We start from the raw sequence: 26,522 nt of genomic DNA, 5'->3' as shown, positions 1-26,522 counted from the left end.
GGATGTCATTTAGGAAAAACATTTGTGTTCGTTGGATTAAGTGAAAATGATGATGCCATGTGGGCATGTGGCAATTGGTAAGTGTTTGGTCCTGAGAGAGTCAATGGGTTTTGTGGTCATTTTACCTATTAAGGGGTAAATGTGTACTTACACTGTTACACATGCACCAAAGGGACGGAGTGGAGTCAGTGACAGCTGCTGTGAACTTGGGGACGGAAGTCTAATTGGCAAAGTTGCTAGGGACGTAACTCTAAAAAACTGTATTGTTAGATCCCTGACGTGCAAACAGGGTTAAGGCAGAGCACTACCGATCACCAGGATTACTCCCATGACTGGGGAAGGACAAGGGAGAACCATTATTCTTTATCAGTAATTTTGAATGATTGACCAAGTCTACTAATTTATTACGTGTCAACATCAAATATGCAGAGAGAAGTTAAGCAGATTGAGACTTCACGTAGAAACATCGTCAGAGAGAGTCTCCCCTCTTAACTTCCAACAATTCCTACATTATTCTTTGCACGGATAAATGGGAGTCAGGAGCAACCTAACTCATACACCCGCGTCTTACAAATTACGGTGATCTTGAAAAGTTCATAAAATGCGCACAGAAAATGGGGTAAAGGTGTTAGTTTATTAAATCTTGAAAATATAAAAGACTGGTTTTGGACGTTACAGAGACTCTGAACTTCTCAAGTGAGTCTTTTGGACGTTACAGAGACTCTGAACTTCTCAAGTGAGCAGCTTGTTCAGGGAGCAGATGGTTTACAATAATGAAAGTAGCTAAATAGTTGCCAAAATAATATGTAGCGATCCCCATAGGGAACTATCTAATTTCTGCTATTGACCCTGAGGAATTCAAGAATCGATTGAGCAGTGCAGTAAGAGATGGCTTGAACTGTTACCATTGGATTTACCCCCAGGGCAGTTGGAAATACACTTGAATCTGCTAAAAACAAACCTTCAACTTCCCATGTCTCTCCTCTTTGATTGACCACTGAATGCTTTTGATCAATTCCCATCCTACAACTTCCCATTTGATGTGCAGAACAAATTGGATTGGAAAGGTCCTTAATTCCTCTTGTACTTGCTTCACTGATAAACTTCTCAAATTCTTTCGTACTTGCGTGTTTCACATTCAGTCTATCACCTTTCAGGTGATGTGTTCCTATCTCTTCAGCTCCTGCAGCTGCCAATATCCTAAGCACCTTCTCCAACCCATTCATCAGATTCTTTTCGTCTTTACTATCGAACTGATAAGTCAAGGAGTTTGGAAATTGACGAACGTCGCCTGATCCTTTATCCCTTGCCAAAGCAAAAATATGAGCCGTTCGAGAGTATCTACTCATCCTCTTTTTGTAATCAATACTTGAAACCCATGGTGTCAGGATTGAGAACATTCCTGGGTGCAACGATGGTGTTTGTATCACAGCACCATAACCTGAGCTGTCAAAATTTGCAACAGTTGTTGACATTGCCGTTATTATGGGCCCGTCGTAGCTATTCTTCTTCTCATCGGGCCATACTAAAGAAGCATTCGTAGGAAAGTATCCCCACGCCATGATCACCGGATGAATATGAAGGTGTCTTCCGATTTTTGAATTTTTTAAGCCACTTCTTATTAGTAAGGCTGGTGTGTTTAGCGCACCACATGCAACAATAGTCACCTTAGACATCACCACATGACTTTCTTTCTTACCGTTCTCGTCAGTGAAGTCGAAAACAACCCCCTTGGATTTTTTTCTAAATCCGACCTTTTGGTCGTATAAGACTTTCCAGGCTTCACATTTTGGGAGAATTACGCCGTTACCTGAATTAACCATATCGACGAGCCATGTCTCTTGTGTACTCTTCTTTTTTCCATCCTTGCAACCCAAACTGCACCAACCACAATAGTGATCTGATGGGGCATTGCATGGGATGTTATTCACTGGATAATTCAATTCCAAACAACCTCTCCTTAAAACCTCGTTATTGAAGCCTTCTTCTTTGGTATGCGATTGAACTTCCATTTTCTCACAAACGATGTTCAGTGCTTCCTTGTAGGACTTTCCACTGAAAAGTTCAAGTCCATACTCTTCGGACCATTCCTTGATCACATGATTTGGTGTTTGAATTGAGGCCGACCAGTTGATGGTCGAGCCTCCGCCTACGGTAGAGCCTGCAAGGATCAAAGCGTTCAAATCATCAGTTGAGAGAAATCCCGATCTCTCATACATTTCATCCAAAGATGGACCTTCAAGAAGGGAGAGATTGTGTCTCGCACAGTAACTGCCCTTCTCCAGAACAAGTACTTTGTAGCCAGCTTTAGAAAGGACACCGGCAACTACACCACCTCCTGATCCCGAGCCCACAACAACCACGTCGCAATGGATTGCTAAAGTTTGATCAGGACTAATGGAGGTTGTGAATCCGAAATTTTCAAGGGAATCTTTTAGAAGTATTTTCGGACTTCCCATGTCAAAAATGGCTTTGTATAGAGGTCCATGTTGTTCCACATTTTCATATCCTCCTGGTCTTTCAGATTGATCTCTTTCAAGCCTGTGTTCATGTCCCTTTGAATTCACAAACTCTGGGTCTGGTCCAGAGTAGCCAATGGCCTTCCACGATGGGTTCTTATGGTTCTCATCCACCTAGTGAATCCATAGAAAAATGTGATAAATGTTAGCAATACAATAGCTAGGATTTATGATAGCATCAAGTAGCCCATGAGTGTGGTGTGCATGTGAGTGTTCAAAAATTATGTTTGGGAGTCAGTGCGGTTCTGTGTTTATTGATTACTTTTGTTGGTGGGTTCAGGGTTTAAGGCTTTATAGGTTAGTATCAAACTATGTTGTAAGACTGTTTGCCTATAACTAGCTTGTGTATATGTGGTTAGGGGAGGGGGTTATTTAGGAACATGTTTGCTTCAAGAACTTGGAACAAAACTTTTGTTGGAGTGCTTTTTTTCTCTTTTGTTGGAGTGCTCGTCTGTTTTAGCAAGCATTCCAGTTTACTACGTTCGAGCCATGATCTTGCCTCCAACTATAACAAAAGCAACAGGGCTATGTGTAAGTTCCGGATTATGGTCAGGACATTCAATTAAAAAGCAGTTACGCCGATTTGGAACAGGAACTGCAGATGAGGTAGCTGTTTGGTATCTCAACCACACAACCAATCTCAGTTTTTTTCATGTAACTACCGAATAATTGAAATTTTCTTTTTTACATCAGTACAATTTTGTTCATCATATATGGGAGGGGGACGGAGAGAGCCTAAGAAGTATGGTGGACAAGGCATTACAGTTATAGACTTGCATAGATGGAATCAAGCCTAATTCTTCAGAATACATTGGACATAGAGGAACTGGAGAAGATTGAAAGAGCAGCTAACGAGTGGTATGAAGCAGGAAACAGAGAAGAATGTGCAACGCAATATCGCTATGCTACAGAATTCTAGTTGACTGAGTTTGGATGCTATACTCTATGAGGCACCTCCAATTTACTGGTCATGGACTCATGGATACCTCTTGATCAGGATACCATAAGTTAAAAACTGATGGGAGTCCGAGAAGAGATGTAACTGGATATGATGAGAGATGTTCTTGTTGCTTACTGCACAGGCGCACAGTGGATAGGAAACTCAGTATTTGGGTTGGAGCTGCTAGCAATCAAGAAAGGACTAATGAGTAATGACTTGTGTTGAGCAGGGAAGACGATAGTTAAATTTAATTCTGAATCCTTTTCAACATCGTTAATGAATCATGACTTATGGAAGATGCAAGGTGAACTAGAATTGGTCGTCTTAGAGCACACGTTTTGGGAAGCGAAAAGCCTGCAAACTACCAGAGGTGGATGCAATATCTACGCCTTCTGGATAGCCTATTAACCTATTAGCCTTCTGGACAGTTAGACGGAAGACAAGTCTTTATGGGAGGGGAGCTTATAACACTCTTTGTGTGCAAGTGGCATATGAGAACCGACAAAAATGAACGTAATGTATGTCCACTTACATTATTTTATATTAATAATCAAAAGTGTGGTTTCTAAGAGTGTTACGCACCAAAGTGAAGAAAATTCTAGAGATGAGAAATTTGAGGGACTTGTAGAGCATCTTCAATATGCTGAAGTAGCTCATTGACCATGACACAACGATCTCCTCTCTCCTCTTCTGGGAAACCATAGAGAACCTCTGAAAGTAGGGAAATCGATTTGAAAGGCTAGCCGTCCCACAAATAAAAAATGTTCCGTACCAAGTCGACAACAGCCACAATGCCAGGAATAACAGACCCAAATTAGGATTCTTCAGCTTCCCACACACATATCCTCCATACTGCGTGATTAAATTGATTGGTTTTATTTTTCAGATATACAAACATGTAATGTGTTAGTAAAATTGAAATTAAACCGAGTAATAGTTTCATAACTTACATGCTCTGGAACTCCAATCATGGACGCTGAAGTCATGTAAAACCTACGTAGATCCTCGTCTCCAGTGTCGTGCATATCAATGGATGGCATGAAGGTGTCACATATGGCAACAAGAGACTCCATTTGGCGTGGTGACAGGGTATTGGGGGAAGGTGGCTTTCCTCCTCTAAGAAGCCTGTGACTGTTGATCCCATGGATCCTTTCATTTTCTGTCGCAAAACCTTCCATGGAATTTGATCAACTGGAGTAGAGGATGCGGAATGCTTGTATTTCCTTTGCCTGAAACCAAGTATTAAAAGATCAGTGCAACTGTCTGCACAAGCCAGCTGATCACATATTAATGATGCTGTCCTGTAAAAGAAAATGCTAGTTGGAGACTTGAAGCTGAGAACCTGAGCGCATGTGTATACAGTATTAGCAAAGTATTGCATTCAATTCTGAACTTATTGCCCAACGAAATTCATATACGTAATGGTGATGGTGCCACATTGACTACATCCAACAAGCGTCCATCACTCACTACGAAGGCGTTAAAAGATCTCGACATTGTGGAGATTTTCACACCGAAAAATACTGAAAATTTTATATGAAATTGATAAAAATTAGGGACATCTTGGAAACACTATAATCTGTTCTGACTAATACTTTCCATCATATAGTACGAATCAAAGCTATAGTTAATCAAGTTGGTAGTGCCATACTGATATGTCCACAATCTTTTTTCCGCATAGACCAAGTACCTATAACGTTGGAGGTGTCTTTCCTCTTGTAAGATCAGGATATGTCCATGACCGATTAAATAAAAAGAGCCATAGTTAATCCCCTAACCAAATTTTACAACAAAATGAACTTTGTGTCCCGGCATACATAAATACATTGCAAATTTCGTTTCTCGGAGATAACCGTTTGCACTGTAAAATTAATTTTGCATTGTAAATCACACCGCGTATTTTGCAGTGATAACTATAGTACAAAATCCTTTATCAACGAAATTAGAGTTGACGATCGCGTTGCAAAAAAAAAAGGACAAAAGGTTTCAATCCGTTAGAAAGTACCGTCAGTTCAAAATTCGATCAGAGAATAGTTTTTTGTTAACTGCTTCATTTTGAATAATTGTGATGCCCAATGAGCTAAAAATGTTTGTACAATTAGAAGTGCCAATAGAGAGTACTAGTGTAATATTGCTAACTTTAGGAGTCCAAGTAAGTGGGATATGATGGCAAACATTGGTGGCTAAGGTTAGTATTATTGTGTTGAGTATTGGGTATTGAGTATTGAGTATTGACAACCCTCGACTAAGAGAGTAAGAGCCGCACATTCAACGGGAAAACTTGCCTTTCATTACTAGGAGATGTGCAGGCCCGACCTGGTGGGTCAAAATTTAAATTTCCCACCTAATACCACCTGATAAGTTTTAAACAGACGTAGTAATGATAGTAGTAGAATAAATAAGAAAAATCAGGATATACACAATGCAAGAGCTTATGTATGTTTTGATGCTGCCTTTGGCAGATCATCAGGTCAAGGAACAGCAGACGCAATTCTGAACTCAACAAGAGAAGTGGCAGGAGCTGCTCACAAAAGATATCGAGTTAGAGATGTGGAAGAGGCAGAACTTAAAGTTGCCGAAGTATGTGGTCTTAATATATACTTATAAAAAGAATGGTTGTGCAAGGAGGTGGAAGTTAGAGGTGACAATCGAGCTGTGATGAGTGCAATAGTAGAGCCTGAGTCAAGCTTCAGTTGGCATTTGTCGAGTCTGAGAGACTTTATGTTGGGGAAAACAATACCAATCGAACTCCACTAAGATAGTTTGCATTTGAACAATCTACTACTCCAATAAAATACCTAAACTTTCACTACAACCAACAACCACAACCTAAGCTATGGAAATAATTATCACAAACAAGCAATAGCAATGTAAAGTAACTTACCACAATGAGATACAAGATGTAACATGGTTCGGCTAATGATACCTACTTCCACAATAGCAAATCCTTTTATAAGTTTGGGAAGGAAGATTACAATCACTCCTCTCAAGTTTCTCCAAACTTACTAGATCTCTCTTCTCTCCTTACAAGCTTTTTCTCTTTGCAAGGGTTTTCTCTCAATTTTGGTTGCTCTTAAAATTGGGTTTCTATTCAAGACTTCTATTACTAAAAACCTAACTTTGGTTTTATAGTAATTTGAAATTTTAGTGTAAAAACACGATCTCAATTTTCTGGTGAAATATCGAAACTCGTTATGTAGAGGCAAGAGCGCAGGCACGCTTTGGAATAGGTACAGGTATAGGAGGGCACGCGCGCGCGTGTCCTTCTTGATCACATTCTAGTAACATTGTTTCGCGAAGAGGAGAAAAAAAAATTATCTTCTTTTCTTAGGCAAGGGCGTGTGCGCCCTTTGGGCAAGGCATATGAGAGCGTGCGCACACCCTCTTCTCTTCACACAAACAATACTTGTTTTGCCAATCTTCCTCATGTGAGGGATAACACCAACAATCTCCCCCTCCCAAGCTATGAAGGGGGATACCTCCACGTATTCCCAAATCAACAGGAGGAGTGTGCTACCATTATGGCAGTAGCACAACAAACATTAAACTTGCCTTTCGGCAAAACTTTGGTCATCATATCCGATCCGTTCTTGTCGGTATGGATCTTCTCAATGCACAATTGTTTCTCTTCGAGAACTTCTCTAATCCAATGATAACGCACATGTATGTGCTTGGATCTAGAATGAAAACTCGAATTCTTGCTCAAATGGATGGCGCTCTGACTGTCACACAGAACCACAAACTGTTTATGTTTTAGCCATAGTTCATTGAAGAACCTCTTTCATCCATAGCATCTCTTTGCAACACTCAGTGGCTGCAATATACTCGACTTCTGTAGTGGAGAGGGCAACCCACTTTTGCAACTTCGATTGTCAAAAAACTGCTCCCCTTGCAAAAGTAAACAGATAACCGGAAGTGGACTTTATAAAGTCAACATCACCTGCCATATCTGCATCTGTGTAGTCTTCAAGTAAGGTCTTACTTCCACCAAAACACAAACACGCCTTGGAAGTGCCCTTGAGATATCTCAATAACCACTTAACACCTTTACAATACTCTTTACTAGGATTTGACAGAAATCAACTTACCATACCAATGACGAAAGCAATATCCGGTCTTGTACACACCATTACATACATTAAGATGCCAACTACGGATGCATAAGGAATCTTTTGCATTTCTTACTTCTCATGCTCACCCTTTAGACACATATCTTTGGTCATGTGGAATTGGCCACCAAGCGGACAACTGACTGGTTTCGCTTGGTCCATGTTGAATCTCTTCAACACCTTCTCAATATAGCTTTCTTGAGAAAGCCACAACTTCCCACTCTTTCTTTCACGAGTGATCTGTATACCAAGTATCTATTTTGCTTTACCTAAATTCTTCATCTCAAAGGACTTACTCAAGTCTTTCTTAAACTTGAATATTTTGTTGATGTTTTGACCAACTATCAACATATCATCTGCATACAACAAGAGCACTATGAAATCCCCATCTGGAAACTTCTGAACAAAAACATAGTGATCGGATGCAGACTTTGTGTAACCTTGCTTCACCATAAAGGACTAAAACTTCATGTGCCATTGTCTCGATGTCTACTTCAAACTATACAAACTCTTTCTTAACTTGCATACCAAATGTTCCTTGCATTTGACGTCAAACCCCTCTGGCTTATCCATGTAGACATCTTCCTCAAGATCTCCATGAAGAAAAGTTGTCTTGACATCTAGTTGCTCAACCTCTAGGCTCATACTTGTGGTCAAACCCAATACCACCCTGATAGAAGTCATCTTAACTACAGGAGAGAAAATTTCATCAAAGTCAATACATTTTCTGTGACCGAATCCCTTCACAACAAGGCGAGCTTTGTACCTTGGAAGTAGATTATTCTCCTCATGCTTGACTTTGAAGATCCACTTATTCTTGAGAACTTTTCTTCTTTTCGGTTTCTCAACTAAGTCATAAGTGTGATTCTTGTGCAAAGAACTCATCTCATCTTGCATAACCTTCAACCACTTCTCCTTATATGTACCTTCAAGAGCCTCTCATTTTGAAGTACATAGGTTCTCCACCATAAGATAGCAAAACATATGTATGTGGTGGATACCTGGTTGAAGCTTGTCTTTCTCTCTCGGACCTCCTTACCTTATTTTCTTGTGGCTCAGGAAGATTCACTTCTTCTTGCTCAGGTGGTGGTTCATGCACTTCATCTGCATCTTCTATATCAATAGGTTATATCCCATCATAAGCAATAGGATCATCATCATAAGCTTCAAACCCATGGTTCTCTGCATTCTCAATGCCTTATGCATCTCGTTCCACAGTAGGAACTTCTGGTTCTGAATCAACAAAATCATCAATGAAAGCTTATAGCTTCTTACCATTCTCAAAGTTTGTTATTGTTTGGTCTTCCATGAATACAACATCTCAACTTCGGATCACCTTCTTATTGATCGGATCATAAAGTTTGTAACTAAACTTCTTATCCCCATAACCCAAAAAAATGCACTGCTTGGCTTTGTCATCAAGCTTATTTGATCTCTCATCCTTGGGAATATGAACAAATACTCTACACCCAAATACCTTCAGGTATCCATAATCAACATATTTACCTGACCATACTCTCTCTGGATAATCACTATTCAGAGGCTTCGAAAGCGATAGGTTGATCACATGTACGGCTGCGCGCATTGCTTCTACAGTAACTTCTTGTTAACTTAGAGTGAGACAACATACATCTCATCCTCTCTACAATGGTACGGTTCATCCTCTCAGCTATACCATTTTGTTGCAGTGTCTTGGGAACTGTCTGCTCATGATGAATCTCATGACTCTTGCAATACTCTTCAAACAGCCCAATATACTCTCCCCCATTATCAAAATGAATACACTTCAAAGGCTTCCTTGTCTCTCTTTCCACCATGCTATGGAAAGTCTTGAACATACTGAGAACTTTATCTTTGGTCTTCAGACTATATGCACATATCTTTCTTGATACATCATCAATGAAAGTCAAGAAGTACAAAGCTCCCCCGTGGGACTTCACTTTCATAGGACCACATAAATCTGTGTGTACTAGCTTAAGGACATTCTCCTTTCGATGAGAAGGGAATCTTTGGAAAGACACCCTATGTTGATTTCCAACCAAACAATGAGTACATCTATTTAAATGCGTACCTTTGATGTTTGGCAAGGCCTTTTACTTGGCAAGAACTTCCATGCCTTTCGATCTCTTCCATATGACACTGTCTCTTATGCCATAGTTCGGTGGAAGCTTCTATTTATGCCGCATTTAACTCTGTTTTACACAAACTAGCTTGTGTGTTGTAAAGGAATATTTGCTTAGTTTCCATACCCCATTACCAAACGAGCTTTGGAAACCATCATCATCTAACTTTCCAGCGGAAATTAGGCTTAGCTGAATGTCAGGGACATGTCTTACATCCTTGAGTGTTAAGGTGCAGCCAACATTGGTTTCTACATGAACATCACAAATGCCTATAATCTTCGAGACTTCACTATTACTCATCTTCACCTCACCAAATTCACCACATTTGTAGGTAGTGAAGAAAACTCATGTGCGGTGTGACGTGATAGGACGCTCCGGTATCTATCACCCACTGCACTCTGAATCCTGGCATGAGGTACTAACATAGCACTTACCACAATCTGACACAATCTCCACTAGATCATCGTCTGCTATTGCGGTAGTATCTCGGCTTGTTCTTCCGTTTCTTTTTACCATGTCTTAATGTATACAGTTATTCTTCTCATCCCGGACTCTTCAGTGTTCTACACTCATATCTGAAGTGACCCTTAGTAGCACAATAGTAACATTGTCTCTCTGTCTTAGGAGTTCTAGATTTACCACTAAATTTGCTTCTGCCATCACCTCTAGAATGAGATGGTTTTCTACTCTTACCTCTCCCCCGCTTCTCTGTGGCAAAGATCTCTAAGTGAGAGGAGCTGTTTCGTGAACCACTTCTTGTCTCCTTATTTAACAATGCCCCGGTAACCATTTGTATTGAAACGATTCCATCCGTAGCGGCTCTGCCAAGAGAAACTACCAAAGTCTCCCAACTGTCGGGTAGAGAGTTCAATAGTAACAAAGCCTCAACTTTGTCACCCATATGAATCTTCATCAAATGCAGCTAATTGATGGTATTTTGTACGTCATTAAGATATTCAGACATTGAAGAACCTTCTTTGTACTTAGAGTTAGCAAACTTCGTAATGAGCAGCACTTTGTTACCTACAGACTTCCTCTCATAGAGGTCTTCCAATTTCTTCCACAAGCTGAAAGCGGTAGTCTCTGCGGGATACATGGTGGAAGATACTATCGTCAATCCACTGTCAAATGTACCCAATAGTTTTTCTATCAAGCATCTTCCAATTTGCATCGGATACTTCTGTTAGTTTTGCTCCTCCATTCTCAATGGGTTGTGTTAAGTCCTTGCAATAAAACAAGTTTTCCATCAAAAATCTAAACTTTCAGTACAACCAACAACCACAACCTAAAACCAAGGACTGCTCCCATGGAGACCTTAAGTGGAGAAACAGGAGTAACTTAAGAGTACTCTGTTTCTGTGATCTAGTGCACCAAAACACCCTCTTATAGAAAAATTTCGCTAGGTGCTCTGTGCTTATCCTATCTCATCCTCTCATTCTTTTCCTAAAATAGAAACTTCTCTGAGGTGTGTAAGAAGAAAGGTTGTTTGTTAAAGATGGTCGCTACAAGTAACAATCAGCAAGATGCTGCCCAATCTAATAGGAGTGGATCTAGGTGGAGTGCTTTGTTTGGTCGAAATGGAGCTCAGGAAGCTACTGTAGCGTTTACTTTGTTCTCCCCCATAATCATAGATGGGGTTGCTCAAGTCCCAGAGGATCTAGTGGAACAAGGGATAAAATAATGGGATGAATATTTGGTGGAATATTTCTTGGATAAACGGCTATCTTTTCCGATGGTAAAAGAATTCCTAGGAAAGAAATGGAAACTAAAGGGAGAGTTTGACATCACGACAGATAAGGAAGTGTTCTATATGAATTTTACATGCTCAAATGATCGACAAATGGTTTTAGATGAAGGCCCAGTTTTTATTGCAGGGAGAGTGTTCGTGATAAAGCTTTTGACAGTAGAGGTAAACAACTACAGGAGCAAGGAGGCTACAATACCACTTTGGGTAAAGTTGATGAATGTGCCCAAGGAGATGTGGACACTGGATGGATTGTCATGCCTAGCTAGTTTGGTAGGTGGAGTACCAAAATTTATGGATGATGCTACTGCTAAGAGGAAAAGGTTGTCTTTTGCTCGGTTTTGTATTGAATTTCTAGTGAATCATGAGTACAAAGAAACCATAAAAATCAAAGTTGGGGATCGAGAAATCGTTATACCTCTGGAGTACCCATGGAAGCCCCAATCTTGTGAAAAGTGTAATCGATTTGGGCATACTACACAACAATGTGGTGTGAGGAGTACGAGGGTGTGGACCACGAAGGAAAATGGGCGATCGCAGTCGTTGGAACGAAACAGAGAGAGGAAAGAAATCAATCGGTATCCAGAACTCAAGAGCAACAAGTAGCAAGGGCTCAAACAGCTCAAGGGCAGCAAAAAGGCTGCTTACCCAATGGGAGTAATAGTTCGCAAGGGCAGACACTGGTTCAAAGTACTCCTGGTGGTGTGGATACAGAGACAAATCGTGTGAGTGAGGAAGAAGCAGTTTCAACTGCTATGGTGATTCACAGTAGTCATGTTCAAACCCCAATCTCTCAGGGGTTGCTTAGAGTGAGTTTAGGGTCGGCTCCTCAGCCTCAAACTCCAAAGGACAATGAACCAATTAGATTGAGAGGAGCATAAGTGAACTCTGCTCCCCAATTGCAGGGAGCAATTGCAAGTAACTTTCATTTGATCTCACCAGGTGTAGTGGTATGTACACATACGGAAACCAATATTACACAGGTGCAAGGTGGTGTTATTGGGGACCAAAGAGAACTCGAGGAGAGCATTATGGTCACACCTATCCCGAGGCACCAAGATATGATTACTCCTTTTCCCCAACTGCCCAAAAGCCAAGAAAGAAATATGTATGAAGGGTTAGTTGTTGAAAATGACGAGGTCGATGATATGGATGACCTATCAGATTGTGAGGAAGAATTATTTAATGACCACTTGCCTAAAAGCAGGTCGAGGCATGTAACGTCTTCAGAGGATTGGTCCACTGTAAAGCCAAAAAGAAGTAAAAGAATCCAAGAGCGTTCTTCTGGAGAAATTGAGCCTACTCTCGCAATGATGAAGATGGTAAAGTCACTAACCAAAACCAAAAAGAGATATCTTGAGGATTATACGAAAGAGTTTTGGGATGACACTTTGGGACTCACATACGTGTGTTGCGCATGCGGGTGTTTTTTTTGTGACTATGAGAAAGCGCAACTTCATCTTAGGAAAGATCATCCTAAGATAGTAAAGCAATTCAAGGCTAGAAAGTAAGAGATCAAATTAGATGATTTCTATGAATACTTGCTTGTGGTATGTGTAATGATTAATCTCATTTTGTGAGGGCTTCATGCTTGCTGTAGTCTTTGTATGTTCCATGTAATGATCTAGGTCGAACGGCCGCAATACCGTCATGGATTATCAATAGGTTGCCTTAGTGGTATGTGCTCTCTGTCTTTGTTTGGGGCTTGTGGATTGAAGGCAGACGGTCCCTCATGCTATGGTTGATGGGGTTGCTGATTGTGGTTTTCTTGCTAGAGTTTGTTCCTTCGGGAATGTACGTGTAGGGAGAAATCCCAAGTGTTTTAGCCTTGATGCATTATGTTATGTATACCTCCCTCTAATGATCATACTCTTAGGGAGGGTATGTAATGTTTCTCTATGTGCAATAAACAGGTGGGGGTCTGCCTTAACCCTAGCAAACTTTTCAGAAAAAAAACAACCACAACCTAAGCTATGAAATTAACTATCACAAACAAACAATAGCAATGTAAAGTAACTTACCACAATGAGACACAAGATGTAACGTGGTTCGGCTAATGATGCCTACTTCCACAAGAGCAAATCCTTTTATAAGTGTGGGAAGGAATATTATAATCACTCCTCTCAAGTCTCTCCAAACTTACTAAATCTCTCTTCTCTCCGTACAAGCTTTTTCTTTTTGCAAGAGTTTTCTCTCAATTTTTGTTGCTCTCAAAATTGGGTTTCTATTCAAGACTTCTATTACTAAAAACCTAACTTTGGTTTTATAGTAATCTGAAATTTCGGTGTGAAAACACGATCTCGATTTTCTAGCGAAATATCGAAACTTAGTATGTAGAGGCAAGAGCGTGTGAGCACGCTTTGGAATAGGTATAGGAGGGCGTGCACCTCCTTCTTGATCACATTCCAATAACATTGTTTCGCAAAGAGGAGAAAAAAAACTATCTTCTTTTCTTAGGCAAGGGTGTGTGCGCCCTTTGGACAAGGCATATGAGAACGCACGTGCACCCTCTTCTCTTCACACGAACAATACCTGTTTTGCCAATCTTCCTCATGTGAGGGATAACACCAACACTTTATATATATAGTCCGGATCTTAGAAGTACATACTTATTTTAAGTTAAAATAAGTACGTAATTAAAACTTCACCTAGAAAATTATTTCAAATTTAATTTTTTGTGGATATTATTTACTCACCATAAACATCATCTCGACAAAATTTCAACTCATTTGGAAATCTCTAACTAGACAAAAGATAATTGCAAAAAATACTATTTTCTGGACCGTTAGATTTCATTTTAAAGATGACAACAATTTATATATATATATATATAGAGAGAGAGAGAGAGAGAGAGAGAGAGAGAGAGAGAGAGAGAGAGAGAGAGAGAGAGAGAGAGAGAGAGAGAGAGAGAGAGAGAGAGCACTCCCTTACTAGTCACTCCTTATCCGGACCACTCATTCTCTTAGATCCAACGAACCAGATCTAACATATCTACCCAACTAAAACAGCCAAAATAACGGGGATAAACTAGTAAATTACCCTTCCCATCTTCTAAACCCAACAAATTAGATTGACCCTTCTTCTCCAACTTCTCAGCACTTTCTTCCCCAAAAAACATCCTCGACTCTCTTTCTAAAATTCCTCATGAATTACTAGGTTTCATCACAACTAAGCTGACAAGCTATGTTGATTACCTTTGAGTTCGCTAAATTTGTCCAACATGGCAAGCAATATTACTACGAAAACCCCACAGTCAACTCGCTCAAAGTCCATGGTTATTGCTTTCTCATTATAACAATTACAACACTTTATTTGATACCCATTGCAATTTTTACAATTTAGCTGATAGTAGAACTTATTTTCTTGAGCTTCCAGAGGTTATTGGTGATAAAAAATAGCGTTGGGGTTCACCTTATGGATGGGTAGTTTATGGGTAGTCATCGAATCGATTGTTTGATCCCTAGTGAAGACCAAGTTGTTTCGGATCAAGGCTTCACTAGCATGAGAGTTTAGCTCCACCACAAATCTCTTTGATGGTGGCTTTAAACTCTAGTTCTCCATTATGAGCTCTATCTCTAGACACTCACAACGAAGAACTTGAAGTTCTTATGCAAAACAATAACTAAACTACTAACAAAATCATCATCATGTGGCTTTATTAACCCCCTCTAATGAAAGTTTTAGCCTTGTGTCATTAAATTAATTAAACTAAAACAATAAACTAAAGACATAATAATAAAAGGAATTGAATAATAACTAAAGCTTTATTGATGGTTTAATGGTAGCTACAAACCCTAAACTACTTAACCTAAACTAAACTAAACTATTCTAAAAAAAAAGGGAGAGAGAGAGAACCCTAAATTACAACTAAACTAATGAGGAAAGTAGCCAAGTTTTGTTTAGCCTTAACCCTTTTTGTATATGAGAGACTTAGGGTTACATTTTCGTGTATGGGCCAAAAAGGGGGACTTTGGGCCTCTAATGTGAGCCCAAAGTCCATTAGGTTAAGTATAAAGAGGCCACAGCTGCTAGAAATTAATTTAGTGCCTTTTTCGTCTACTTTTACAGCTCTGATTGGGGCAATACTAAGTCCATTGGAAAGCTTATTCCGAGCCGGTCGTTTTGACATAAAGTAGGCCCAATTCTAAGGCCTGAGTCCAAAGATACGCCCATTTGAAGTTCTGTTGACTTTTCTGTTCTTTTTCTACCCGAATTAACTTTGACTTCCCAGCTTTGACTGGGCTTGAAAAAGGCATTTCTTCATGATTCCTGGGCTTTAAACGTAGAACTTCCTCAACAATCATCTTGACTCGTTTTCCATTCAAAATGACATTTTTAAGCACATAAACAGCTTCAAAACCTGAAATACACAAAAACACGTAAACATTACTAGCTCTTATTTATCATAAACATAATTGGCATAAATGTAATACTATTAAGGGGTTTAAACTACAATCAATGGGCAAGAAGTTGGCCCTTTGATTAGTCTATTGAATCCATTAACTAGAGCTCAAATTCAACTGCAATCTCTGTTTTACTACCGTTCGACTTCTCTGAATGATTATAACGATGTTCTCCCATGGGATCAGATCGATTACCTCGCTGATTATACCATTGTCAAAGTAGTTCCATTTGGAAATCCATCTCTGAGTAGTGATTTCACAATTATGGCGTTGATGGAAGGTGGGAATTGTAGTTTGGCTTTTATTTCGTTCTGGAACTGAGGCTTGGGCTCTCCAGACACAGATGATAATCATGATATTACTTTGGGAGATGTCATTTGTTTCAAAGGGAAATACCATGTTGTAGATTTGGATGGAAATGTTTATCACTGTGGCTTGGCTATTTCACCAAATTTGGTTATACTTATACTTATGTTGTAGTGTTGTTTTTTTCGGTAATAATTATTTTGGTTGCTAGATTAGAGAAGTTGAAGAAGAAGGGTTGCTGGAGAAGAATAGTCGATCTAATTTGTTGTGTTTAGAAGATGGAAAGGGTAATTTACCAGTTTACCCCCATTATTTTGGCTGTTTTAGTTGGGTAGATATGTTAGATCTGGTTAGTTGGTTCTAAGAGAATGAGTGGTCCGGATAGGGAGTGGCTAGTAAGGGAGTGGGTGTATCCCTCTCCATATATATATATATATCAAGAAATTGGTCCCTAAGGCCCATTTTCGAGTGAAAATAACTCTCACAACCAGTGTTTCTTTTAATCACTCTGAAGGACAAATAGCCCAGATTTGAAATAAACATTTTCTGATTTTACCTTTTCTGTTGTTTTGTTATGAACAATAAGTGTTCATACCTTATGCTGATGTATGATCAATGACTGTTCATACCCAAATAGGTGAACGTAGCTCATACAATATATTAATCTATGAACAATGATTGTTCATAGCATATGTTGAAGTATAAACAATGATTGTTCATACTCCAATAAGTGTTTTTACTGATCATACATTATGTTGAGGTATGAACACTGATTGTTCATATCCCATTGATTGTTCATACCCCAAATAGATATGACCAATAATTGTTCATAGCTCATGTTGAGGTATGAACAGTGATTGTTCATACCCCAAATAGCTATGAACAATGATTGTTCATACTCCAATAGGTGTTCTTACTAATCATACATTATGTTGAGGTATAAACATTGATTGTTCATACCCCAAATAGGTATGAACAATGATTGTTCATACTCCAATAAATGTTCTTACTGATCATACATTATGTTAAGGTATGAACAGTGATTGTTCATACCCCAAATAGGTATGAACAATCACTGTTCATACGAATAGTGATTGTTCATAGTTTATATTGAGGTATGAACATTGATTGTTCATACCCCAAATAGGTATGAACAATATGTGTTCTTACTGATCATACATTATGTTGAGGTATGAACATTGATTATTCATAGTTCATGTTGAGGTATGAACATTGATTGTTCATACTCCAATAGGTGTTCTTACTGATCATACATTATGTTGAGGTATAATCAGTGATTGTTCATACTCCAAATAGGTATGAACAATGAGTATAGCTCATGTTAAGGTATGAAAAACCCAAATAGGTATGAACAATGATTGTTCATACGAACAGTGATTGTTCATAGCTTATGTTGAGGTATATACAACGGGTCGTTTTGGTTGAGTCGAGCCATTTATTATTTCGCACTAGGGGTATACTTGATTTTTCATCTACCCGAGCCATTTTTAATTTCGTGTCAAGGATATACTTGACCTTTTATCTACCCGGTTCTTTTTGACACGTGGGCGAGTTAGCCATTTGAGCTGGTTTGTTTTTTTTTTTTGGCCCCACCAAACTAAAATAAAAACAATAAAAAAGAAGAGAGAGATGCATGAGAACCACGTAAGAGAGAGACCATATTCCCATGTGCCCAATCTAGATAAAATTTTTAAAAAAAAAAATGATGTTGGGGTTAAGCAGATCCATCTGTATTAAAGCCTCACATAAATTGAAGTTAAAATAGTACTTGTTGCATTACAAAAAGGAGGAATGAAACAAATGTAATCATCAGAACAAATGTAATCATCAGACCGGAGGGACTAGTTATAGATAATTGTTCTGTCGGTAGGTGTAATTTAGTTTGGTTTAAGAGAGATCAAAACTCTTTTGCTCATCAGCTTGCCAAGTGAGCTGTGAACCACTTGGAGGAGCTTATCCCATCATTTATTAGTAATTGTAACTTTGTAATGGACCAATTATTGCTATTGAATGAATGAAGCGCGGTATTTAGTGAAAAAAAAACGCGGCATTCATCTACTCTTACATTCAAGGCAATTCTGAGATCAAGTTTTACCATCTGGAAAGGGGGCCGAAATGTTGTTTGGTTACTATCTACCCAACCCACCTCACTCCCCCTCTGGCCCTGTCTCTCTACTTCACCCATACCCAGCCTCTTTTTCTCCCTTGTCTCATCTCTCTTCACGCTCACGCTTATCTCATCTCTCTCTTCACGCTCACGCCCTGCTGTGCAGTAATTCTAGTATTTTTATATTTTAGCACCCGACTTAGCGACTTAGCCAGAGTTGTGCCGTTAATCTCTCTCCCTCACCGCGGCCTCAGCATCCTCACTACCCAACCCCTCTCTCTGTTTCCCTAAACCTCATGTAAGAGATTACATGAACTTGTACAGAACGCATAATCTTTTTATCGCAAAAAACACACTGAGGAGTTCCAATAGTAAAAGTACCTGATCAAAAGTGGCAAGCGCATTCATCATCACCCTTATGGTACTATGCAATCATAAAAACCAAACTCCTAATAATCGACAATCTGATAGATGAAGAATAATACTCAGTCATCCAGTAAGCAGCCATCTCGAGAGCACTTTTTGGGCTTCTCCTAACAAAAGAAACATAAAGATGCAGTGGCGTGACTCCTAAATCATACAAATCATTCATCTCGACCACACCTTCACAAAGACTCAATAGTTCTGATAAATATATTGTTCCCTGTCATAGTCCCATACTTTTTTTTTTTTTTTTTTTTCATAAGTCCCATACTGTGCAAGATCTGAAACCAGTCTCTGATCTAGATAGTACAAAAGGTATTGCAAGTTTACCAAGTGACCAAAGTTTACTAAATATTCTTAGCAGTATATTTACTCTAGTTACTCGACACTTTGTTTTGGTTCCTCATATAATCTCATAACACAACAAAGGCATATGGAAAGGGGAACAAGAAAAGAGAACAACAAAAAACAAATTAGAAAACGATATTGTATATCTAGCTTCCCCACTATATTCCTAATTCCATATTCTCACTGCCAGAGCCATTGCCAGTGCTGGAGGCAATGCCAAAGGGCAATGCAGCATCATCAACAGGGTAGTCTTGTGCAATCTTGGTGTTATCATTACTATCTCCATCTTTGGTGATTGGCGTAGTTTCCATGGTAGTGGACTCTTTCGGATGAGAAGAAATTGAAGTCATAACCGGAAAGTCTGCAGTTCCCTCCTGTTTAATTTGAATTTGAGTCTTGTCACTTACAGAACTAATATCCCTCAAAGTGCTGATTGAAGGAAGATTCCCTGTACTCTTTAGTTCTATGCCGGCTTGCTCCTTTGATGCATGCAGGAAATGCAACCTGTAATCAGTTTCAGGCCGACGACAGACTTTTCTGAGAGGCACAATTTCCTGGATTGGAAAAGAGATGCAGATAATTAGCCAACCATTGATTTAAGTAACCAAAAGTTCAGATATCTCTAACCAAATTGATGTACACGTTTTACTACTACTTTTCTACCAGCATCAAGAGTGGACCAAGGGAACTCAAATTTGGTTCGGGCACCCAAGCCCGGTAATTAATTGCTTCCCATAAATTAAAGCCACCACATTCAGCTTGATTTGAGGGCATTCACTATACCGAGCTAAAACAGAAGGCCCAACTTACTTGAACCCACTATTTCTACGTGTGTCCACATAAATAAAACTTTAATTCCCATCACGTCCCAAACCATCTTACTTCTTCAAAAAGGTTTGGTCCACCTACAGGAAAATTCCATTCAACTTACTTTTGACTATTTCTTCCTCTTTACACCGTTGGTGGTTTACTAGAATCAGATTATCTAGAGGGAGTTTAGGTACTTTGCAATGATTATTCTAAGAAAATGGCACACTCGGCTTGAAAACCAGCTCACTTGTCGCAACTTCACCAACAATAAAAGTTAAGTTGGGCCCAACTTCTTTGGTTTTCTTACATGTGTTTTTTTTTTCGAATTGGTTACGAGGTTAGGTAGACCCCAACCTGTATTAACTTTGAAACCTTTGGTACATAGTGCCTCTTGCGTCATCATCTATCATTTCTGATAGTTTGGCATCAAGAGGGTGATTGATATACATAAAAACTACATAATTGATATTACATAGTTTTGACAAGTAGTCTGCTGGCTTGTTACATTCCCTGTATGTGTGTTGTATACTGAATTTCTCCAGTCGGCTGATGAGGAGGGTAATAGATGCGTGAAGGTTCAGGCAATACCACGGGATGGTTTCCTTACCTTGAATGATCTGCATTGCTCTGTACGAGTCAGTAGCTACTCTCACTTTCTTAAGGTTCATAAGAAGTGCACACTCAAGTCCTTTCTCAACAGCCAATAGCTCCTGAAACGTGACTGATCTATTGAGTGAGCTCCCTGTGTAAGCACCAAGAACAGCTCCTTCTCTATTCCGTAGGACACCTCCATAACCACAACTGCTGGCAGTGACTGATCCATCTGGGTTCAACATAACTTCATCTTCTCCTGGTTTGATCCATGAGCATTCAATGAACGTTGAGGGGACGTAGTTCACTTGCAGACCTATTCTGTGCATAAACTCTCTTGTACCAATACTATCAGTTGCATCCTTGACTGCACATTGCAAATACAGCTTCATAGTCTTGACCATTCTCCAGTAGAGTAATTGAGGCGTAGTACTCGGATTTCTAAACCTCCTAGCATTTCTTTCTTGCCAAATCCAGTAGACTGTTGCACATATCAAGGCTTTTGCAATTTCACCTTCTTTAGAGACACTCCTACACCTTCTAAAGATATCATACCATTCTGACACAGAAGTTTTAACCGCAGATCCCCAACCAAGTAGAGCTTTCACATATGACCACACTTGTTTTGAGAAAGAACAATCGAAAAACAAGTGATGTGAATTTTCTCTGGCATTACTGTCACATAAAAAACAACTCGAGTGATTCAAGATATTTTTCTGCATCAGTTTATCTTGAGTAGGAAGCTCACCTGCAAAAAGTTGCCAAGTAGTAAAGGAGTGTTTGGGAATGACGAGCTTACCCCAAACAACTCTGAACCACTTTACCTTCCTTCGAATAGCCTTAAGGGCTGCATAGGCAAATTTGACAGTGTATTTTCCATTGCTTGTAGCAGTCCACACTAACTGATCATTTGGTAGCAAAGAATTAATAGGAGTTCCTATTATCATAGATTTGAGCTCACATTGAGGTAAATCGGTGATGATATTGGACCATCGACCATTGACAATGAAATCTGCAACCTTTGTTGTGTCATTTACTGCAAAATGCAATCTTGCTTGAGCATTTGACAGAAGTGGAATTTCTTAGCACCATGGGTCATGCCAAAAGGATGTAGTTTCGCCATTGGCAATGAGGACCCAACAGAACTTTAAAGCATATGTCCTATACTTTAAGATATTTCGTCATGCCCAAGAACAATCAGTAGGTGTTCTCATGGTCCAAAAGTGCTTTTCTTTTATCTGATGCATCCAAGTCCATTTGACCCATAGAGAGTCTTCCTTGCTCGCCAGCCTGTATATGAGTCCACAGTATGCAACTCTATTCCAAACTTTGGCATCAATGATACCAAGGCCTCCTTCATCTTTGTTGAGTCTAAGAATTTCAATGCAAGCATGATGCATCTTCCTTCTAAGAGTTGGACCAGCCCATAAGAATTTGTTACAAACTCTAGAGACATATTTCAACACAGTTTTGGGGAGTATGAAGGATTGTGCCCAATATGTGTGAAAAGATGATAGTACTGATTGTACCAATTGGAGTCTCCCTGCATAAGAAAGTGTCTTGTTCTTCCAGTCAATAATTCTGGAAGTTAACTTCTCCACCAAGGGCAGACATTCCCTAATTCCAAGCCTTGTAGAGGTCAATAAAAGCCCCAAATACTTTATAGGAGGCTTTATGATTGCAACACCAAGCAAGTCTGCAAGTACTTTGCCTCCTGCATCACTCATGCTCCCTGCTAGCAATGTGGTTTTACTAACATTTATGTCCAGTCCTGTAGCACTAGTAAACGAGGAGAGAACATCTTTATAGAGTCCACCTCGCCTTTACAGAAAACCATTACATCATCAGCGAAGCAGAGATGTACTATAGAGAGTTTCCTGCATTTCGAGTGGAATTTAATGCCTCTAGAGCGTGCACTCTTTTGCAAAGACCGCCTAGCAACTCCATGACTAGAGTAAAAAGGTAGGGTGATATTACCTTCTCACTACATGTTCTTTTAGCAACACAACAAGGTTACATGATGGGCCTACATTTTGACCCACCTAAAACCCAGTCATTTACAACTGTTACGTTTCTCTTCTTTCAAACTTGAAGACCAAAGATACCCAGGGCCTGCGGCAATACACCTATGCTGCTGACTTGCAGGGTACTGATGTAGATGGGTCAGTAGAGAAACTAGGGGTTTCAGCACTGTTATAAAAATCGGTCTAGGCAGCCGCCTAGGCGGTGCCCAACCGACTCGCCTAGGTCCTAGTCGTTTAAAAAATCGGTGGACCGACCGACTAGGCAGGTCTAGGCGGACCGATTACGCGGTCCAGGCAAGTTTTTTTTTTTTTTTTTGAATGATTCAATGTCAAAAAATAAAAGCCTGTGTAGGCTTAAGATTTGAATGAGTTTAAAAGATGTAAGTCTAATGTAAATTATATGCCACTTAATAAAGAGTATGTTTTTATATGAAGTCAATATTCCTCAACTATTACGCATTTTTGTAATAAGTATTTTTGTTTGTGTTTATTTTTTGAGTTATGGTAAATGATTTTCTTCATTTCTTGTAGTATGTGTGTATTACTATATATATTAGGAAAAAAAACTGCCTAGCGCCTAGCCCGTCTAGGCACTGCCTAGAAGGTTAGGCGCTCTCCCACCGCCCGACTACCGCCTAGCGTTTTTTTAGAACACTGGGTTTCAGAATTGAGGGGAAACCCTTTTGAAATTCAAATTGAGGGCAGTTTGGGGAGTTTGATAATGTGGTTGAGGTGGATAATGTGTTTGTGGAGGATAATTGGACACGTCTAAATAAGGATGAGTCTGCTCATGGGCTGGGTTTTTATAATCTAAAGGATGAAGGTTTCTTAACTGATGGGCCTATCACCAAAGCCCTTAACAGGTCTGATACTCTTTGGTATTGTGTGATGATTTTTCCTAATCAAGAAACACAAATATTTTGTTGATGATCAAAGAACAACTTGAAGTATTGAATCAATAAGAAGAAGAGATTTAGAAGATGATGAGTTGAACCACGTTCTTTAATGGTCGCCCCACATTATCCGTGTATAGGAATCAAACTCAAAGCGTAGTTCAACTATTCTATTTATAAGAATAGATGAGGTTTCCCAATTAGTGTTTAACTAGGGAGACCGCTCTCTTGTTAAGTATCATCTTGATGAATAGATGAGGTTTCCCAATTAGTGTTTAACTAGGAGACCGTCTCTTGTTAAGTCTCATCTTGACTCTTCTAGAAGCCCCATGTTTCCCAAGTCAAATAGGTCTCCTTTATTGACTTAAACAACGAGAAAAACATGTTTTAGGTTCGGATTGGGAGTTGGAGTTTCAAACTTAGTAGTTCGGATTTGGTGTTCCTAGTCGGGGAGTTGGTTCTCGAGCCTACAACTCGAACTAGATCCGAACCTCCGGTTCTCGAGCCTACTACTCCACCGGTTCGAACCTCTAGTTTCTCGAGCCTATTCCAACCAATTCGAACCTCTTCTTCTTATTTCACTTCCGAACCTAGGAAGTAAGAGGATTTGGACTTGAAGTGTGTTCGGTACTTTCTACCCACACCAAGACCATATCCGAGCCTTTTAAGATGCTACCACGTGCTACATATCTATTTGCTAAAATATGCACACAGATGCCCCCTTTTTATTCATGGGTTGTGAATCAAACCCTTAAGGAAAAAGGCGAGGGTAAAATGTATCGGCAAAATTTCGCATTACTTTAGTGCAAGGAAGGCTGTAGAATTCGGACTGCCATGACCATGCCCCGAACCTTGTATATTAGGCGAACTGGTGAAAACCGGTCCTACCATGCCTTGTGATGATCCGGATTTGAACATTAGGAACTTGGTGAAATCGGACATACAATGCCTTGTGATGACCCGGACTTGAACTCCTGCAAGTGCAACCTGGAACCGAGCCTTGCGAAACTTGAATTGTTGAACATGAAACTCTTTTAGGTTCGGGCACGTTCATATTATATAACCCGTAAGTGTAACTCTTTTTAGGTCCAGACATGTGACCCGGAGCTGTAACCTCTTTTTTTTTTCTTTAAGTCCGGACATGGACCCCTGAACTTGGGCTCACATCCCATAAGCCCACAACCGGAACTGTAACTTGTCAACCCGGAACTGGAAGTGAAACCCGGAACTGGGCCTTGCGAAACTTGAGCTGGGCCTTGCGAAATTGAGCTGTTTAACAAATATAACAAAAGGATACCCTTCGTTAACTTCTTCCTTCATCCTTTAAGTTTTGCCCAACGCGAATTCTCGCCAATTTTCTTGCTGCAGGTACAGTTTTCGCCGAGTCAGGCTGCTGGTCTATGCTTAAAGGGGGCCTTACGGTTGATTCCTCAGGTCCTGCTGAACTTTACTTTGAGAGCAACAACACTCGTGTGGAGATATGGGCAGATAATGTCTCGTTACAGCCGTTCACCAAGGAGCAATGGAGATCACACCAAGATCAAAGTATCGAGAAGGCGCGTAAGGGAAAGGTTAAAATCCAAGCTGTCGACTCTCAAGGTAAAATTCTTGCTGGAGCAAAGGTCTCAATCAGACAAAACTCAGCAAGTTTCCCCTTTGGATCAGCCATAACTAAGGATATCTTGACCAACCAAGCATATCAGAACTGGTTTACCTCCAGATTCACCGTGACCGTCTTTGAAAATGAGATGAAATGGTACAGTACTGAAAATACCCGTGGCAAGGATGACTATTCTGTTTCTGATGCAATGGTTAAGTTTGCCCAACAACATGACATTGCCGTTCGAGGCCATAACATCTTCTGGGGTGATGAACGGTATCAGCCCTGGTGGGTCAAATCTCTTACAACAGATCAACTTAGACAAGCAGTGAAGAATTGCGCTAAAGCGAGAGTTGGGTCTCATCGCACTTGCGTCTCATCAGGCGACAGCTTGCAATAACTCAGAACCACACTCATTCATCCGGAGTTGGGAATACTTGAGCAGGAGATGTGAAGCCCACCAATCATCCGGAAGTCATCCTGAAGAGAGAATAAAGGAGAATCTTTATACTTGTGGAAGGAGTCGTTTCCTTGCTGAACTTCTTTTCTCTTTCAACTAGAATTCGTTTCCTCGCTGAACTCCTTTTCTCTTTCTATTTGTATAGCTCTTTTATAGTTCTGAACATTATATAAACCTCCTGTGAGCCTCCATTACCACCTCAAATTTATAGTTAAACTTTTCTGTGATAATTTCTCCATTAGCAGACTGCCAGACACAAGGTGTTGAACCTGTACTTTCTTTGATTGATTGAGAGATTGAGTCCAAAGTGTGCTAAGGTTTGTGTAGAAGAACTTGAAGTTTTGGGTGCCAACAGCCACGTTTTTCTGTCTAAAGTTTTACTTTCAATGTCTCACCCATCAGCTTCGGGTCCTTTAAATAGCAAGGCAGTTTCGGATTCAGTACTGGGCAATGCCGTTTCAGGTTCAATTGCTATAGCAGTTCCAGGTTATAAAGCAATTACCGCTGTTTCTCTTTCGACCGCGCCGAAAACTAAAATCCCCACTTTTGATTGGAATATTATCCCATTCGGTGATATTTCGGATTTGGAAAAGATCCGTAACACATTTGCAATTCCAAAAGAAATCAACATTGAATATCCATGGACTGCCGACCTTGGAACCGATGAAAATCCCTTGATATTCCTTGGACTGCTGAAAGCTGGACTCCGACTCCCCTTGCCTTCGTTTATGGCAGATGCCCTTGAGTACTTCCAAGTCTCGATCAACAGAGTAATGCCTTGGTTTGTTCGCAATGTCACATACATGCACATATTGGGACGAAAGCACAATATATTGGTGACTTGCGGAGTGATATCATACTTCTATAAACTGATGATCCTAAATAATGGAGACTGCACTCTTTCTGCTAAACCAGGAGTTGAACGCGTCATATTATACGAAGGTAAAAACAACGATGACTACTGGCGTAAATATGCTATCCGTGTGGCGGTGGTGAATGGGGTGATGTCACCTTTGATAATAATCGAAAAGAGGATCCGGTCCGGCTTTTCTTTGTCAAAAGGAGAGTGGACGTGGGACCCCCTCTTTAACTCTTGTGGAA

General features: G+C 39.9%; 2 protein-coding genes across 3 annotated transcripts in view; both read right to left on the bottom strand.

Moving 5' to 3' along the window:
• Positions 1-615: 615 nt before the first annotated feature.
• Positions 616-4,861, bottom strand: LOC147525627 (long-chain-alcohol oxidase FAO4A-like). The gene is made up of 4 exons (XM_086557039.1): positions 4,802-4,861; positions 4,410-4,688; positions 4,042-4,311; positions 616-2,633 (listed from the first exon to the last, which is right to left on the bottom strand). The coding sequence occupies exons 2-4, from the start codon at positions 4,635-4,637 to the stop codon at positions 831-833; spliced, it is 2,301 nt and encodes a 766-aa protein (XP_086413165.1). The 5' UTR covers positions 4,638-4,688; positions 4,802-4,861; the 3' UTR covers positions 616-830.
• Positions 4,862-15,180: 10,319 nt separating this feature from the next.
• SHH2 (DNA-BINDING TRANSCRIPTION FACTOR 2) overlaps positions 15,181-26,522 on the bottom strand; it is a 39,021-nt gene continuing 27,679 nt past the window's right edge. The window contains exon 9 of one of the 2 annotated variants that reach the window (XM_086557029.1): positions 15,181-15,795. In XM_086557029.1, the coding sequence (XP_086413155.1) occupies positions 15,757-15,795 (39 nt within the window). In that variant the 3' untranslated portion in view covers positions 15,181-15,756. Of the gene's footprint in view, positions 15,796-19,013; positions 19,598-26,522 lie in introns of those variants that run through there. The other variant, XM_086557023.1, reaches the window with a different exon arrangement.

This window comes from Coptis chinensis, chromosome 1 (assembly GCF_015680905.1).
Source record: "Coptis chinensis isolate HL-2020 chromosome 1, ASM1568090v1, whole genome shotgun sequence".
Taxonomy (NCBI): domain Eukaryota; kingdom Viridiplantae; phylum Streptophyta; class Magnoliopsida; order Ranunculales; family Ranunculaceae; genus Coptis; species Coptis chinensis.
The sequence above is the reverse complement of the archived record's forward strand: the minus strand, read 5'-3'. Positions and strand labels throughout refer to the sequence as shown.

What these genes read in the sequence shown, in the direction of transcription:
- LOC147525627 (XM_086557039.1), bottom strand. Translation starts at nt 4,637, where the DNA reads ATGGAAGGTTTTGCGACAGAAAATGAAAGGATCCATGGGATCAACAGT. An exon ending in TGATTGGAGTTCCAGAGCAT is followed by an intron (nt 4,312 to 4,409) that starts GTAAGTTATGAA and finishes TTAATCACGCAG; the next exon opens with TATGGAGGATATGTGTGTGG. An exon ending in CTAGAATTTTCTTCACTTTG is followed by an intron (nt 2,634 to 4,041) that starts GTGCGTAACACT and finishes TGGATTCACTAG; the next exon opens with GTGGATGAGAACCATAAGAA.